Source organism: Nyctereutes procyonoides, unplaced genomic scaffold (genome assembly GCF_905146905.1).
Source record: "Nyctereutes procyonoides isolate TBG_1078 unplaced genomic scaffold, NYPRO_anot_genome, whole genome shotgun sequence".
Classification (NCBI taxonomy): Eukaryota; Metazoa; Chordata; class Mammalia; order Carnivora; family Canidae; genus Nyctereutes; species Nyctereutes procyonoides.
In genome coordinates this window covers 103,844,792-103,863,733 of record NW_026575125.1, presented here as the reverse complement: position 1 = coordinate 103,863,733, position 18,942 = coordinate 103,844,792, and the positions used below count along the sequence as shown (strand labels likewise).

General features: G+C 44.7%; 1 protein-coding gene across 8 annotated transcripts in view; it reads right to left on the bottom strand.

Moving 5' to 3' along the window:
• LOC129517701 (integrator complex subunit 6-like) overlaps positions 1-17,721 on the bottom strand; it is a 56,051-nt gene extending 38,330 nt beyond the window's left edge. For 3 of the 8 annotated variants that reach the window (XM_055337678.1, XM_055337677.1, XM_055337679.1), the window contains exons 1-2: positions 17,199-17,562; positions 16,980-17,057 (exon numbers count right to left, since the gene is read on the bottom strand). In XM_055337678.1, coding sequence (XP_055193653.1) covers positions 16,980-17,057; positions 17,199-17,309 — 189 coding nt within the window. In that variant the 5' untranslated portion in view covers positions 17,310-17,562. Of the gene's footprint in view, positions 1-16,979; positions 17,058-17,198; positions 17,566-17,630; positions 17,673-17,698 lie in introns of those variants that run through there. The other 5 variants (XR_008666084.1, XR_008666085.1, XM_055337676.1 and 2 more) reach the window with 4 other exon arrangements.
• Positions 17,722-18,942: the final 1,221 nt, after the last annotated feature.

The following is an 18,942-nucleotide window of genomic DNA, read 5'->3' as shown; positions in this document are numbered from 1 at the left end:
ACTTCTCTTCTGGTATTATGCTTTCTCACCCTGACACATTTCTTCCCCCATAAAACTCTAGTGATTTGGACTGGTTTCACTTTTTGGTGACTCGAGGTTCTGATACACTTTCAGGTGTAACAAGGTTGCCTATCATTTGGGATTAATAATATCACTTTTTCTTACAAAAATTACTGGTTTTAAGAATATCCAGTTCTCATGAATTTCTTGTTGTCCGAGTTACTGCTCCCATGGGCACCTAGTGTCCTGAAATTGCTAAGATGCTCAAAGTCCATTTTATTTGATTCAATCAGTCCTCTCCCTGAGAACTCTGGATACTGCCATTCTCTGTTTTGGTCCATCAACTAATTTCTATCCACATACTTCAGGAAATACTACGAGTCAAGATCACACCAAATAATTCCAGCTTACTTGAGTCTTCTACTTGTTAAAAAAAAATGCCTAAGAAATTGACCCCCTAGTGCATTGCTGAAATGTATTTGACAGTCTGTGGACCACAGGATTGTTTTTCCAGCAGATGGCTAAAGGCCCTCATGAGCGTCTATTTTTTTTTTAAGATTTTATTTATCTATTTGAGAGAGACAGAGGCAGAGAGAGCATGAGCACAGTGAAGGGCAGAGGGAGAAGGAGAAGTAGACTCCCTGCTGAGCACAGAGCCCAACACAGGGCTTGATCCCAGGACCCTGAGATCATAACCTGAGCGGAAGTCAAACACTTAACCGCCTGAGCCACCCAGGTGCCACCATGAGTGCCTATTTTTAAGTAAACTGGGCAAGGAAATGATTCACAGTTTGATTCTACTGACACAAAGTTCGTGATTTTGTATCACCAGTCTCTTTAGAATTCCTAGAATGGGGGGGGGGTGGTTTAGTGGATAAATAATCCTAAAGATTAGTCTAAAATATCTGCAAAATGAATGTATGAGTTTTCAATTCTTACCCCAGGGAATCAGGATGAAATTATGAAGTAGCACACCTCTCACTTGAAAGCATGGTAAGGTCAAAAGAAATTTTATCTTCACCAGAGGATGCTAATGTGTAGAACCAAAACTTTAGAAAATTTTCTCTCTGAGAGTCAATTGCACTGTTACTAAAGGAAAAATACCCTAGAGAAGCAAAGAATTGGCCAAACTCAGTCAGATATAGTGTAAAATGTTACCTCTCTCACTCTCAGACCATTTCAACTGTAGCTATTGACCTACTGTCAGGAAAAAAAAAAGCCGCTGGGCAGATCACATGTTCAACTGTTGAGACTTTGGGTTCTGATAGGAGAAATTTTTATGAACACATACAGAGAATAAAAATTAACAAAGGTGGGATCCCTGGGTGGCGCAGCGGTTTGGCGCCTGCCTTTGGCCCAGGGCACGATCCTGGAGACCCGGGATCGAATCCCACGTCGGGCTCCCGGTGCATGGAGCCTGCTTCTCCCTCTGCCTGTGTCTCTGCCTCTCTGCCTCTCTCTCTCTCTCTCTCTCTCTCATAAATAAATTTAAAAAATAAAAATAATAAAAAAACGAAAAAAAAAATTAACAAAGGTGACCTTGGAAAGACACAAGGACAGAAGTAAGGCTAAGCCACCCAAACACTGCAGAAAAAATTGAACAGAGGATACCCTAGAATGGCCACTCGTGACTTTCCTAAGATTGCATAGCATCTCTTTCCCCCAGACTGATTTTTTTTAAAATTTTTATTTATTTATGATAGTCACACAGAGAGAGAGAGAGAGGCAGAGACACAGGCAGAGGGAGAAGCAGGCTCCATGCACCGGGAGCCCGATGTGGGACTCAATCCTGGGTCTCCAGGATCGCGCTGTGGGCCAAAGGCAGGTGCCAAACCGCTGCGCCACCCAGGGATCCCTCCCAGACTGATTTGTTTAAAGATAATCTATTTATTTGAGAGAGAGAGAGGTAGAGAGAGAGAAGGAGAGAATGGTGAGGGTGGTGGCAGAGGGAGAGAGAAGCAGGCTCCCCACTGAGCAGGGAGCCTGAAGCAAGGCTGGATCCCAGGACCCCAGGATCATGACATGAGCTGAAATCAAGAGTCAGATGCTCAACCAAGTGAACCATCTAGATGCCCTCAGACTTTTTAAAAAGTTTTTTCTCAATTTTATGAGCAGTTTTTTTTTTTACATTATACAAATAAACATTCATTGTTGAAAATCCCAACAGAAATACAAGGTCAGTCAATATCTCCCCAAAACTCCCAGTTCCACACTCTTCAGAGGTCACCATTGCCAGGAATCATTGAGCTGTTAGCAGACAAAAATGACATCAGTAAGATTGAGTGACATTTACCACTAAAATGGAGTGACATTCACTGAGTAAGTGTGCAGAAGAGCACAGTAGGCATGGACAGGAACCATGTTTTCTATGTTTTATAAAATTTCAAACAATTTTGAAATCACCCTGAATTCCATGCAACTACTCCCCTTTCCTATCTTTCGGTTATACAGTTCTCTCCTGTCCTTTTTTGGAAAGAACAGTGGGAATAATCTAGTCTAATCCCTTCATTTTTACAGATAAGAAAATTAACCTCATAAAAGGAAAGTGACTTGCTCAGGGTCATGTATCTATCTAGTCAGTGGCAGATTGTGGCTGCGTGCTAAAGTGACACCCCTTGCCACAGGTACATGACAGTGGGCGGGTGACCTACCAGACAGGATGTATCATGACCACTTTTTAGAAACTGATTTTTGTAACAGGACCTAGATTTCACCAGACTTCTAACGTGCAGCTCAGAGCCATCCCTATGAGGTGGAGGTTATAGAGTCAAAGCACATGTGAGCTTTTAAGAAAGAGGGGGAGCTTTGCCCCGCCCATCTTCAGCTTTCTCCTACAAGAAATAAACCAGGAGGGACCTCCCCACTACCCCCACATACACTTTCCAATGCCATGGCTGTATTAAAGCCTAGATATTCTCCCCGGAATTCTGTTGTCTCCTGTCTAGTTATGCAGGCCCCCTTGGGCACAGACAAATGCAAAAAGATAGAACTCTTGATTACACTGCCGCGCCTCCAGGCAACTGCAGGCTGATTTAAATCACAACATGTTGGTCTAGTTCACGCTAATAAGCCTCCAAAGGTCATACTCCACCTTTCTCCCCCTTCCTTCTGCATCTTCTCATCATTATAATAAAGCACCTTCTGTCACATCCTCCCCCTCAAGTCACACCCTTACTGAAATGCTGCCAGTTCACTTTCTATTCTCCCCATCTGCCCCCCAGCCCCCAGTTCTCTGGGCTCTGGATCTCCCTCTTACTTCAGTTAACTGATGCTCTAAGGGCCGGCATCAGGAATGGGGAGACCAAATCAGGTGGTGTAAGAGACAGGTCTGGCTGAAGCATGGGGCTCCTGTGGGGAGATGATGGGGGTCAAGTTTTCTACTCATGCATAGAGCAGATCCTAGAGGGCTCGGGATGGCATCCACAGGCCTGAGGAGTCTTTGGAGGCTTGGGCGGGGAAAGGGGGTCGATATGATGAAACCAGCTTTTTTAGAGAGTTATCAGTCCGTGTGGGCAGAGTAGGAATTTGGGAAGCACTTAGGGAGACCAAGTCGAAGGTTGTTACAGTGGTCAAAGCACAAAAGTTCAGGACCCAGCCTCAAGTGACAGCAGCCAAAATTGAGATGAAGGAACATACGTGAGAGACATTTCAAAGAAATGATGGATGGGCAGGTATTAGAAGAAATAGAAGGAACAGGTGAAACCTGAATAATGCCTGGCTTTCAGCACTGGGTGGCTTAAAGCTGGATAACATGGAAGAGCGGATAGGTTTAGGGTCACAGGGTCTTCTTGACATGCCTACTGTGAGCTGATGGCAGGATAGACAGTCAAATGGAGATGTCCTGGAGTCAGCTGGGTAAGATGCTGAAGATGTAGAAGCCTCAGTGTGGAAGGACTATAGGAAACCATGAATGAGGTCGGATGCATTCACCAAGGGAGCAGATTGGGAAGACAGAGAAAGAATACAGAGGAGGTGATCAGTTTCTGGAAGGAAGGAGTAGTAACAGTTCCAAATATAGTCAATGGCAAGGAGAGTAAACATTAGTACATTGGCTCAAGTAGCTACAGAGTGAATCCTGAGACCTTGAGAAATCATATTTACTTTTCTCGCTAGTACCATTCCTTAGTTGCACAAACATAAATGCTTTCAAAGTCTTCTGTTCGTTAGCATTCAAGTCCAGAGTTTGGCTCTCGGTACTAAGTTTACTGAACTATTCAACCTACAGGGCACAATATAGATAATGAAAGAGCACCTGCCATTAACGACTAGTATAATCAGGTGAACATGGTTTCAGAAACAGCACTCCACTTTTCCTCCCAACCTCTGGCACATCAGCACAAAAGTGTTCATACACCTTTTCTCTAGTTAAGACCCCAGTGGCTGACTGGGGGAGCACTTCCATTCCTTCTCTGAAATCCATCTTTCCCAACCTAACTAAGCAGCCACGAGCCATCTGGCTATGGCAGGGGTCGGGGGCCCGGGGAAAGAGAGGGTGATGGGGAGGGAATGAAGAAGGTACCATGAGGCAAAGCACAGGCTGATGCCTAAAATACTGCAAAGGTGGTTCTGGCACCTTCAAGCCTTTTACAAAACCACTCTGCATCCCCACAGGTGATGGATGGGAAGAGATGAAATGGTTACCGTGGCGTATCTTGAATGTCTTCTTTTTCCTTACAAGAAAAACATGTATCAGGAGATTCATAAAGGGAAAGTGGCAAATCAGATTGTGGAAGCCACTAGATGGCCAAAGACTACCCTGTTGCTTTTACAAGCCTACCACTCCTCCTATAGGGTGGACTCAGCCAGGAGGACAGGCCCTCAAGCTCCGCCCCCGACATATACATACTATCTCCATCTCTACCACCTGCACACACATGGGTACTAGGGTAAGGGCCGAACTGCAGAACATCAAAAGCCAAACCATTTCACAAATTAATGCACCGTGCTATTCACCTAGAATGAGTTTAAAAAATAAAGCTAGTAACGTGGCAGTAATAATTTTCATTCACTGAGTGCTTGCTCTAATACCAGGCACTGCTATATCAAGAACTATAAATAATAGCATGATAATTCTGTCTAAAAACCATGGCTCCAGGACGTATATCATAATGAGAAAATACCAGTGAGAGACAGACCTGGGTTACTATTTGGCTGTGTTATAAGTAACCTGCCTGGGCCCTGGTTTCCCTGAGTTAGGGTGGTTGGGAAGATAAATGAAAGAAGTGCTTTATATTCATTGTCATGTTGCCCTATACATAGGCATTACTCAATAAACATCAGCTGCTATTATTAGAAAGCTACTGTATTATTATTGTTCACTATTACAAGAAAGTAGTTACAAGGCCAATCATATCTGTAAAAGCCAGATAACACCTTCAGTAACGAGGTGGGTTTCAGGAGGACCCAAAACTAGGGCTATAAAATACATGACATTCAGCAGCACATCTGCACTTTTGTCCAGACTCAGGATGAAACGTTACTGTTTCTTCCTTAAATGGGAGTCATTACAGTAAAAAAAATAAATAAAATAACGTGGTCACTTCCGTAACCCCCATTAGGAGGACCGAGGTTAGAGAAATAGTCATGGGAGCTCTCCCCCTTCCTTTTAATGCTATTGATGACACCCCACAATATAAGACAAGGGCTCCTCTACAGAACATTGAGAACGCCTTCAATAAAAGCAGAGATACAAACCCCCCTTTGTTTATTGGGTTTTATACTATGCCAAGCTAGAGAATTTATCCTTTATCCTACTTTTCTTGATGAATGCTGTTCCTAAGGATTTTTGGGCCAAGAAGTTCTATAAATTGAATCAGGGCTATGTCACATATTTCTAGTAACACTAAAAGCATGCAACATTCAGTGCCACTGTTAAGCACATATCACAAACAGAATTCTGATTCCTGTAGTTGCATTAGGAGTTCACACATATATTCTATTGTATTTAGCCTAGGAAAATACTTCTAACCCAACCAGTTGGATCACCAACTGCATCCAAAAGCCACTGGCTTTCAATACAAACAAGAATGGGATGCTTTCATATTTTGCCCCGGGGCCAAAGGTTATCAACCCATCAATTCTCAACTGTATGAAAACCTTTCATGCACAAATGAGTCCATTATGGTGTTAATTTTAAACAGAACTTCAAGAGAAAAGAACCTCCTTAGCAAATAATTTCTAGGATAGGAACATCATAAATATCTTAAGAAAGAATATAAACTTCCATCAAAATCCTAGAGGAGAACAGAGGCAACACCCTTTTTGAACTTGGCCACAGCAACTTCTTGCAAGATACATCTATGAAGGCAAGGGAAACAAAAGCAAAAATGAACTATTGAGACCTAATCAAGATCAAAAGCTTCTGCACTGCAAAAGAAACAGTCAACAAAACTAAAAGACCAGAATGGGAGAAGATATTTGCAAATGACGTATCAGATAAAGGGCTAGTTTCCAAGATCTATAAAGAACTTATTCAACTCAACAGCAAAGAAACAAACAATCCAATCATGAAATGGGCAAAAGACATGAACAGAAATTTCATCAAAGAAGACATACACATGGCCAACAAGTATATGAGAAAATGCTCCGCATCACTTGCCATCAGGGAAATACAAATCAAAACCACAATGAGATACCACCTCACACCAGTGAGAATGGGGAAAATTAGCAAGACAGGAAACAACAAATGTTGGAGAGGATGTGGATAAAGGGGAACCCTCTTGCACTGTTGGTGGGAATGTGAACTGGGCATAGCCACTCTGGAAAACTGTGTGGAGGTTTCTCAAAGAGTTAAAAATAGAGCTACCCTATGACCCAGCAATTGCACTGCTGAGGATTTCTCCCCAAAGATACCAATGCAGTGAAACGGCAGGACACCTGGACCCCAATGTTTATAGCAGCAATGTCCACAATAGCCAAACTGTGGAGGGAGCCTCAGTGTCCATTGAAAGATGAATGGATAAAGAAGATGTGGTTTATGTATACAATGGAATATTACTCAGCCATCAGAAACGACGAATACCCACCATTTGCTTCAACATGGATGGAACTGGAGGGTATTATGCTGAGTGAAATAAGTCAATCGGAGAAGGACAATCATCACATGGTTTCATTCATATGGGGAATATAAAAAATAGTGAAAGAGATCATAGGGGAAAGAAGAGAAAATGAGTGGGAAAAATCAGAGAGGGTGACAGAACTTGAGAGACTCCTCACTCTGGGAAATGAACAAGGGGTAGTGGAAGGGGAGGTAAGCAGGGGGATGGGGTGACTGGGTGACGGGCACTGAGTGGGCACTTGATGGGATGAGCACTGGGTGTTATACTATATGTTGGCAAATCGAACACCAATAAAAAATATACAAAAAAAAGACTAACACTGCTGTCTAACAGAAATCTAGTGCAAGCCACATATGTCTTTTTATATTAAGTAGACATATTTTAAAAAATAGACCTAGGTGAAACTGATAGTATATTTTGTTTAACTCAGTATATAAGAAACACAATTGCTTAAACTTGTAATCATTCCAAAAATTGTTAATGAGATATTTTATATATTTTTGTACTGAGTCTTCAAAATCAAGTGTTTAATGTATACTTATCATCTTAATTCAGACCAGCCACCTTTCATGGGCTCAATCACCACATGTGCCCAGTGGGTACTGTACTGAATGGTGTAAATGTAGCCAATCTAAAACATGAATGGTAGAGCACCCTGGTGGCTCAGTCAGTTAAGCATCCAACTCTTGATTTCCACTCAGGTCCTGATCTCAGGGTCTTGAGATGAATCTCCATGTCAGCTACGTGCTGTACAATGAGCCTGCTTAAGATTCATTCTCTCTCTCTCTCTCTCTTTCCCTACCTCCCTCTGCCCCTCCCTCCTCTCTCTCCAATTAATTAATTAATTAATTAAAATACACAAGAATGGTATATTTGAAGATCTCTACCTACCTCACTGCCATCTCAGCCTTTCATCAATCTTACTGGAGCCCTTAGAGGGTCTCCACCCCCCCATCACTAGCCACCAGGAGTTGTGAGGAAGAAGAGGGGAAGGATGTGTTTTGACCAAATCACCTGGAAACCCAAATCCGTTTCCCCCGTAGAAACAATGACAAACACAATAGTTCTCTGGTTAAGTGGCATTAAGGGTTAAAAAGCCTTTCCTGGGAAGGAAGGTCTGGGAACCTCATCATGATTTAGAACATTGTATCCAGGAGATGGTGTGTTCCAAGCTTCTAATATTCACACAAAGGGACTGCCTGGATCTCTCATTTATGCCCTTGGCAAAAGGGACCCAGAGACCATGTTTACAAAGAGTTTTTCATTGAAAGACTTAAAAGCCAAGGTCTGTCTTCAGACCTGTCCTACAGAGGGTCACCCACATGGAGGGTCCTGCCCTTCTCTGGAAGGCACATCTCTGCTTGAAATGTGCAACTGCTTCCATGTTTGAGCTCCCTGTGAACCTACGAGCCCCGTCTTGGAAGCAGTTCTAATGACCTTCCTGAAACACAGGCAACCTGAGGAGGACATATCTGCCCTCTCCTCCTGTGGGCCCCACCCCTCTGCCAGGTGCCCCACCCCAATCCCAACCCCAAAACCAGGAGCTCTCAGGCGGTCAGCACTCATGCAAGGCAAGGCCATTTCCAACCACATCTCTCAGGTCCCCTCCCATCTTTCCCTTCATCCCTCTGCCCCGACCTTCCTCATCCTATGCTCCTGGGAATAATAACTGAACAAGTGCACAGACCACAAGCCTAGCCCCATTCCTCTTCAAATCTGCCTTGCAACTCTTCATCCCAGAGAAAATGTACACACTCTAGTGTGGAGGTCTCAAAGCCCTTTTGTGATCCAATCGCAGCTAGTTACAACCCTGACTGGATAAACTGAATTTTCACTGTAACTTGCCCATGCCACCCCACCCCCTGCCTCACCTCCAATCTGTCGGTTAAGAGTCCACTCACTGTCTTTGGTGTATCCCACGTCTTAATCCATATGCTCCAGTCACCTTTTTTTCCAAGTGACCATTCTCCAGACCCTCAATGACGAGGACCATGACTTTTACCCTTCTGGTGTCCCCCTGGGCCAGGTCTCTCAGGCCTAGATTGCAGACCCCTACTATGAGTGCTATGAGTAGCCACCCACCGTTGGATTTCTATTCTGGAAACACCATCATGATTGTATCAGCGTGGAGCTGATAAAAGTTAAACCAGCAGTTACCCGCAGGGGAGGAACAGATTTCAGGAAGAAGCAAGAAGCATTTTCTGGGGTGATGGAAATAGTCTGTAGCTTGGCCTGGGGCAGTGCTTACGTGAATGTAGAAACATGTTAAAAACTGCATCGGGTCATTAAGATTGATGTACCTGGGTATGTAACTCACACTGCAACGAACAAAAGAAAGGGGAGGCACATACATTGGCCTTATAAAAGATACAGCCCTGCTGGATCATAAACCTGACCCTAAGTGAAAATACTAGCTATAATCAACATTAAACCCATTACACCATTCGTTAATACTGATCACCCTTTGAAGTAAGAGTAGCAGAAATGGGAGCTGGGACTGGGTAACTTTCACACTTACCTACTGCTTGAAATCTACTCCTTCCATTGACTGAGTACCTGCTAAAATCTAGGCACTCTCTCGGGTGCTCAGGGTACAAATATAAGTTTAAATAGGAGCCTGTAAAGACCTCATGTTAGGAAGGCCAATATGAGCACTGAGAACCACCATACAGCTTGCTAACTTTTATAGTTAAGGTCCGGGCAGTGCTGGCGGATCACAGTAGGAGGGGTTATACCATTTGGAGTAGAGCTTGGGCAGAAGGGCAGGATGACTTTGGAGACTATAGAATAGAGAGCTGAGGCATGTCAGGTCAGCCAAGTGCGTGTCCCAGGCAGAGGAAACAAGACGCATAGTGAGTACAGAGAAGATAGCAGACTTTCTCATCGCCCTGGCTGGAGCCCAGGGTCCAGAAGAAGAGTGGAAGAGTGGAAAGGCACAACTGGGAAGGTGAGCTAGATCATGGAGGCCTTGGAGGTCTCTGGATTCTAGATTCTACTCTGAAATGTACCAGGGAGCCACTGAAGGATTTTAGTAGGGGAATTACTCTACTTGTTTTATTTTGAGGATGAACAATTAGTGGCAATGAGGGGGAGGCATCAGTGGGGAGTAAGACAAGAAGTAGGGACATCAGCTGAGTGGCTGCTACAACACAGGTCGGGGTGAAGAATGATGAAGGTTGGAAAAAGGGGGGGTGCAGGTAAGAATGAATGGAGAGAGGAGAGGTTGGCAATAGGGAACTGATGGGACTCTGCCATCATCTGCCAGCTCGTAGCTAGTCTGCAGAGGGCACTTACTCCCCAACCCAGGGATCTAGGCTTCTACCAAAAATTTTACTGGCTTTTTATTTTTAACAAGAAATATTTTATTCACTGCAAAACAAAACCACCAACAAAAGTACAGATAGAGCGGCATAGACTCAAGTGATGAGTTTTCTGGATAAGGTTTCACTGAAGTTCTAATTCCTTTTTTTTTAATATTTTATTTATTTATTCATGAGAATACACAGAGAGGAGAGAGACAGAGGCAGAGACATAGGCAGAGGGAGAAGCAGGCTCCATGCAGGGAGCCCGACGTGGGACTCGATCCTGGGTCTCCAGGATCACACCCTGGGCTGCAGGCGGCGCTAAACCGCTGAGCCACCCGGGCTGCCCTCTAATTCCTTGTATAAAGGAAAAGTGCTACCACTCAGAGTACCTCACTCAGGAATGCTTTCCAGGAGTGCCTGGGTGGCTCAGTCAGTTAAGTGTCTGCTTTTGGCTCAGGTCACGATCTCAAGGTCCTGGGATCAAGCCCCTCCTAGGGCTCCCTGCTCAGTGGGGAGTCTGCTTCTCCCTCTCCCTCTGCCTGCCAACTACCTCGTGCTTGTTCTTTCTCTTTCGCTCAAATAAATAAAATCTTTTTTAAAAAAGGAACATAAAATTCTTTCCAATAAACTATATTTAATTCATAGGTTGGACAAAAGTCTGTATTTATGTATGCATAACTGATGTATCCTTATATTAGTTTCAGGTATACAACACGTTGATTTCATATTTGTATATACTGCAAAATGATCACCACAATAATTCTGCTTAAACTCATCAGCATACACAGTACAAAATTTTCTTTTTTTCTTATGATGAGAACTTTTAAGAGTACTCTTTTAGCAACTTTTAAATATGCAATACAGTATTATGAACTATAATTGCCATACCACACATAACATCCCCATGACTTATTTATTTTATAACTGGAAGTCTGTACCTTTTGACCCCTTCACCCATTTTGCCCATCTCCCAACCCCTGCCTCTGCCAACCACTGATCTATTTTCTGTATCTATGAGCTTGTTTTTTGTTTTGCCTCCACATACAAATGAGATCATATAGGGGCACCTGGGTGTTTCAGTGGTTGAGCGTCTGCCTTTGGCTCAGGTTGTGATCCTGGGGTCTTGGGATCGAGTCCCACACCAGGCTTCCTGCAGGGAGCCTGCTTCTCCCTCTGCCTATGTCTCTGCCTCTCTCTCTATGTCTCTCATGAAAAAATAAATAAATAAATAAATAAATAAATAAATAAATAAATAAATAAATATTCTTAGAAAACCAGGTGATATTTAAAAAAGATCTAAAAAATAAGTGAGATCATATGGTATTTGTCTTTCTCTGCCTGACTTATTTTACCTAGCATAATCTATGTTTTGCAAATGGCAAGATTTCCTTCTTTTGCATGGCAGAATAATACATGTATCACCATCTCTTTATCCATCCATCCATCAATGAACACTTACATTGTTTCCATATGTTAGCTATTGTAAGTAATGCTGCAATAAATCTAGGAGCCTAGGGGTGCAGGTATCTTTTTGAGTCAGTGTTTTTACTGTATTCAGATAAATACTCAGAAGCAGATTGTAGGGTACTTCTATTTTTAATTTTTGAGGCACCTACCTCCATACTGTTTTCCATAGTGGCTGCACCAATTTCCATTCCCACCAACAGTGCACAAGGTTCCCTTTTCTCCACATCCCTGCCAATACTTGCTATCCCTTGCCTTTTTGATAATAATCATTAACACACATGAGGTGATACCTCATTGTGGTTTGGATTTGCATTTCCCTGATGCTGAAAGATGTTGAGCATCTTTTTGTGAACCTGTTGGCCATCTGGATGTCTTCTTTGGAGAAATGTCAATTCAGATCCTCTCCCCATTTTCAAGTCAGATTGTTTTTTTTTCATCTTGAGTTGGATGAGTTCTTTATAGACGTTGGATATCTAATGTTGGATATATGATTTGCAAATATGTTCTCTCCATTCAGTAGGTTGCCTTTAAATTTGTGCATGGGTCCTCTCCCCTTTTCTTATTTCAAAATAAGTATGATCGCATGCTTCCAATGGCCAATGAAAGGTGAAAAGTAAGCAAGGATGGGAGAGGCACTTCATCATAGAAGTCAATGCACCCCCTTTGTGGCATTTTGATATGCAAGTGCACCTTCTTGTGTCAGGCTGCTCTCACAGGCCTTGCTACTGGTACACACTAAAGCACTTCCTTAGCTTCCAACCACAGTGAAAGGCTCCCCTATAAGAAAGTCATTCTTTTGTCCAAATAAAGCCCATACCATATACTGAAGGGGGGCAATATGAAAAAGTGATGCCTTAGTTAAAATACCAATGCATGTTCGGAACACAGATCATTTAAAAAGCATTAGTTTACTTCCTAAATCTGTCAGCCAAAATGCCGCCTTTGCTGACACATGTCGACAAGGGCATGCAGACACCAGTAAACAAAACTAGCTACAGGATGTGAAAAAGTAACACTCAAGGGAAATTTTCACTTTTTCAAATGCTCAATGTTTTTAAATTACAGACTTGGGATATGTCTTTGAAACTTCTCTTCCTATTTATGCAAAAAGAAAAAAAACCACTTCTGCCCACTATTTATACATGTGTTTCAGCTATTTCTAGAAAAGTGACTCAGTTTTCTGTTAAAAAAGCATTTCCTTCAATAAGAAATAAAGAAATTTTAAGATAGTAGCTTCAAACATCAAACTATTTTGAATATTTATTCTAGACCCCAATCTCACAGCTCCCTTTCTTCTTGGAGCCCTCAATGTGCTCAGAACTAGTAGTAGCGACAAGCTTACTTCAGCTATTCACTGAATAAAAGGAAATTATGATTCATAGCAAAACAAAACAGAAAGACAGCAGAACCTCAGCCAAAACTATTGAGAACTAGTGTGCAAACCAAGCCCCACTTTGTAAAAATCCTGTATCACTCTTATGTGGTTACACTAGAAATTCTCAAATATTAAACATGGTTTCATCCTCCTTCTGTACACTAAAGATACCATTTTATAAAAGTAGTGTTAACACTTGTGACACTGTGTATAAAACTTGTCTACCAAGCAACGCTTGAAACAGATGTAACACAAAATGCTTGCATTCCATAGGCTTTTTATATGGTCCCCAAATCAAACCTCATTCCTTCTCTGCCAAGCAGACTGAAAGTAACAGGTATGACTAATTTTAAAAGAGCACATAGCCATTCCTAGGGGATGCGCAGTAAGTTACTAAGTCCTAGGTGAAACACTATATTCATGTACTCAACAGTATACATTAGAGAGAAATTTCAGTCACTAACTTTTCACAAGATTTACTGTCAGAGCCTGTAAGTGGATATACTGGGAATAGTTTCACGCCTATTAGGAAAAAAACCTTCCAACCAAATGCACAACTCCTGCCTGTTAAACCACCAATAGAACTGAATGTTTTAGTAGGAATCTTCTAGAAAGAAAAAAACTGAATCTTGTAGTAGGGGGAAAAAGCATGTTCTGCAGTGTCTGGAGCTGGATATAACCAAGACCTGAGAAATAAGCAGTTATCTTGAGAAGAGATAAACAATGGCCCTCCAACTGTAGAACGAATGAGAAATAACAGTACACAGTATTCTGCAGAAAAATAAGCTACGGGGATGCCTCAGTGGCTCAGTGGTTGAGCATCTGCCTTTGGTTCCAGGCGTGATCCTGGGGCCTAGGATCGAGTCCCACATAGGGCTCGCCACAGGGAGCCTGCTTGTCCCTCTGCCTATGTCTCTGCATCTCTCTCTGTGCCTCTCATCAATCAATAAATACAATCTTTTTAAAAAAAAATAAGCTACGGATAAAGCCCTATATGTAACATCACTTGGCTGAAGGGAACCGGGCTCTTAATGAAGAGTGAAGTTTTGAGTGGGAACTAGATGCCAGCTGACAATCAAAGAAAGAATTTCTTGATAATCCATGTGACAGAAAACAGACCTTTGTGGCTCCTAGTTATTAGCTAATGAAAGACTCAACTAAATTTTAAGAAAAATTCACCAGATGTTCTAAAATTTCAGGCCTTCCCAAATGCCTAGATCCTAAAAGCCAAAGAAGAAATAGTTACCACATGCTGAGGGGGGAGGGAAGGCAGGAGAGAGTGGCTGAGGAGACTCAGAAAAAAAAAAACTGTTACCAAAGATGCCTATCATTAGTGATTCGGGTACCCACAGCAACATGACAGGAACATCATTAAGATCATTAACCATGAACCATTTTCTAGCACACGGAGTTAATCACGTGGCATGAAAACGAAAAACCTGAGCGAACCTTAGAAAAGCATCAAGACTAAACAAGGAGACAACTAATGATTGGTAATTAAAACCATTACACAAAGTGCCTTCCCATACCTGACCTACAGAAGAAAACAAGGATCAAATTCAACATGGAAGGACGCTTTTTTTCTTAAGGGGAAAAATGTGATCTATAACACGGCAGGATAAAAAGAGCTAACAGATGAAATTTCCACTGAGTACAAGATCCAACTTTCCCCCTCTGTTCCCAGAACTATCTGGAGCCTCCAAAATACCATGGATAAGTTACACAGCCACTAAAAATTTTAAGTATGAAGACTATGTGGCAACCCAGAATAATTCATGGGACAAAATAGGTGGGGAAGTCAGAACACAAAGTAAAATGTATACTAACTATGGTTAGGCTGCTAGGTAAAAAGATGGCATGATGGTTTTAGGGGTGTGTGTGGGGGGGGACTTTGTTTTTCCTTTCCAAAGATTCTGTAAACATTGCCATGAAATGTTTCCAGCTTAAAAAAAAATTTTAAGTGACAAGTCTTGGCAGTTCAGAAAAATGTTAAATAAGTTATAAAGAAAAACAAAAGTCACACTGCTTTGTGGCTTATCCTTTTTACTACTTCAAATTAAGGAGAATTTCCAATGGCCACAGTACAAATGGTGGGTTCTTATCTGTATTAGTAACTCAAAGGGTGTAGACTTTCAGTCTTTGAATGTACAAACATCTGCTTTTCTATGTGGAAAAAAATGGTCACACCCTTTTGGGAAACTGACATTTTTTAAAAGCTTATGGCATTTTTGAAAGCTGTCTGCTCACTGTAGTTTTTAAAATAGATAAATCGAAAACTGAAAATAAAGCCTCCAAACCAGAACAGTCTGAAGGGGAACCCACTCGTCGAACTGTTAACCCAAGGTTTTATTTCTGAAGGCACATACTCTCTGGCCAACTATTTGGTTTGATAGGTTCCATTCTTTTAAACACTTCCCTCGGCTGAAACGGATTACAACACATCCACACTGCGGATCCCCAGCACTATTATGATAATTCTGAGAAAAAGAAGGCGTCAAGCAAAATCCGTCAAGGATTATGGTAATATAATTTTGAAATTTCAACATGGAAGCAGAGGACTGTTATGCAGGTTGATTTAATAGTCCACGTTCTCATTTATCGGGCCACTGCAGGCAAGGCAATTCTTTATCTCCTCACCATTAGGAACATAGATTAACTACCCCACGGAGGTTAAATCCTCCCTACTTTTCGCCTATAGGTCAGAATGCCGTGGATCAAATCATCGAATTTGGCTACTGCAGCGGCGCACAGTCGGATCTTCCCCCTTCCTTCCTTTCTTCTCCTGGGACAAATCCCTACGTGGCTAACAGCAACCTAATTTAGGATGTAAATAGGTAGGCCAGGTCCCTAAAAAGCTCGGCCCCATGTGAGTTTCGATCCGCACGTCCCCGCCCCGCCCGTCGCGGTTCGGTGGAGTACGCAGTGAAACATTAACAGTAGCGGAGGTGCCTGGAGCAGGCTCAAGCGGACCATTCCCGGGGGAGAAATGAGAAGTTTCTCCGGGTCTGGGGGCGGGGAGGCTCGCTCCGCGGACAGATCTGCCATCGGGCGGGGTTGGGTAGAGACCACAGACGTGCACAGGCTCGGTCCCCTCTCCGAGGGCCGGCAGCTGGCTCTGCCACGCTCTCAGCAGGAAGGGGAGGGCAGTGGGAGGAAGAGGGGGAGGCGAGGGGGGAGGGGAGAAGAGGGGAGGGGAGGAGGCAGGGCCGGAGGAGGAGCCTGCGCCTGGAGAGCCCGCGCGCCCAGCCCTCAGCACCGCGGGGCGGAGTCGCTCGGCCTGCCCGGCCCCGCCGCCGCCGCCGCCGCCGCCGCCGCCGCCACCGCCACCGCCACCGCCGCCACCGCCGCCACTGCGCCCGGTGCGCCCCGAAGGGGCGGGCCCGGGTGGGCCCACCCCGCGGCCTCCCTCCGGGTCTCGGACCCTCCTTCCCCTCCCCTCCCTTCCCTCCCTCCTTTCCATCTCAGCAGCGCCCTCAGTCTCCCTCTCTGGCTCATACAAAAGCAAAATGTCCGCCATGTTCCGAGGCCGCTGCGGTCGGCCTGCCACCGGCTCGGTTCCCCCCCGCCCGCCGTTTGCCCCGCGGCCACCCCTCCCGCATCCCCGGGTCCCGGCCCCGGGCGCCGCCGCCGCTCCGCCAGCCCCCCGCGCGCCCCCGCCTGGCCCGCGCGCCCCGCCAGGCGCCGCAGCACCGCCTCAGGCGGGGGCAGGGGGCGGCAGCCCCTGCTGCCTGGCTCCCACTTCCCGCCCGCCCACGCCCTCGATGGCCCCTTTACCTTGATGCAGTACGGGGGTTCGTCGTAGGTGACCAGCATGTACCTGTCTCCGCGGCTGGCCGGGTCCCGGGCACGCAGCTGCGAGACGAGGGATGACGGAGGGGGCCGCGAAGGGAAGGAGGGAGGAGGGGGCGATACGGACGTTACAGAAGCACCTAGATCCATCACCACCCCCATCCCTCGGGAGCTCTCCCCAGATCTCCCCTCCCCTCCCTTTACCTTCAAGAATAACTCCACAGCGCCTTTGGCAATGTCCAGATAGGAGGTGCCCAAGTCAGTGCGCTGGTTCATAGAGGCGGACGTGTCTATGAGGAACAGCAGGATGGGCATCTTCCCCTGCACCCCTGGCTCCGCTCCCCACTCTCCTGACCCTCTTGCCCTCACTGCCGAGGACTGCCACCTGGACCCTCAACTCTCGCAGAGCCAAGGTGCAGGGAGCAAGGGGGAGACGGGACGGGACGGATGGAACTGCTCCTGGCCTCCTCTTTCTGCAGCCCCACCTCCTCTCCCTCCAAGGGAACTTGAAAGTGTGAGCGTGTGTAGCCCTCGGGGCCCTCCCTCTTCCCCTCCCCTGCCACCACTACTGCCGCCGCCGCCGCCGCTGCCGCCGCCGCCGCCAGTACTACTGCCCAAGCATCCGTCCACGCTCACTCAAGCGCTCGCCCCAGACTGAGAGCTGTCTCTGTTCACCGACACACAACTTCGGTCCGCTCACCTACCAGGGGCACCATGTGACCAGAACCCACGCCATTGGCTGCCAATTATATGGTATTTGCATATTCATTAGATGACAGGGCAAGGGGAGGGACTTGGGCGAACCCTGGGAGTTGAAGTTTGAACCCAGGCAGGGGGTAAGGGGAAATGTTAAGGACCCGCTTTTAAAGGACTTAAAAGCTGTTAGGGTACTTACGGTTGTTTGAAGGGATTTTTGCTTGCTCTTCAGAGATGATTCAAAAGGGAGAGTGAATATGAGCAACAGTTGCGCAGCACTACAGAAGCAGATGCTTGGACAGGCTGCACAGAAAACGCTCTAACTGCAATCGATCAATCCTGCCAGTGGCTAAGACCAAAACATTTCAGAGGCAGCAAACTTCTTTCCTGGCAAGACTTACTCGCATTCCTTTCAATGCCTCCCCACTCTTGATCAGTATTTGTAAGGCAGTGGCCTTGCATTCCACATATATCCACTTAGAAAACTAAAGCTTAAACACAGTACCTAAACTGGCCTTTTGAATACACAAGCTTCTTCAGTTTCATTGAGCTTTTTAAAGTATTGGCCTGCCTCTGATAATTCCCCTATGGTTGCATCTGCATAGCCTTTACACGTGGGAGGTTTGCCAACGTAGATTCTGATTCAGCTCAAGTTTATTTGGACACCTATGAAGTGCCAGGAACCCATGTTCTCTTTATTTAGTCTTTGAAATAATTATGGTAGATGATACTATATTCAATTTTCAGTAAGGGAAAGTGCAGCATGCCGAAATGAGGGCAAAAAATGAGGGATATTCTCAGGTCTGGTTCCATAGAGAGGCTCGGGAGGGGGCCAACCAGGCTTGGCTGACTACCTCATATAACACAACTTTTAAATATGGAGGTGTGGGGATACCTGGGTGGCTCAGCGGTTGAGCATTTGCCTTTGGTTTGGGGTGTGATCCCGGATTCCCTGGGATCAAGTTCCGCATCGGGCTCCTTGTATGGAGTCTGCTTCTCCTCCCTCTGCCTGTATCTCTGCCTCTGTGTGTGTGTGTCTTTCATGAATAAATAAATAAAGTCTTTAAAAAATTTTGGAGGTATGATTCCCAGCAGTCTGCTATAAACAACATGGAATCTTTGAACCTCTTTGAGCTTACAATTTCATATGTCTCTGTAACATATGTGTATATACATATAAACGCACATGTATACATATACATACATATACATTCAGTAACATTTTCAGAAAAATAAGATTTCAAAGGAGGCC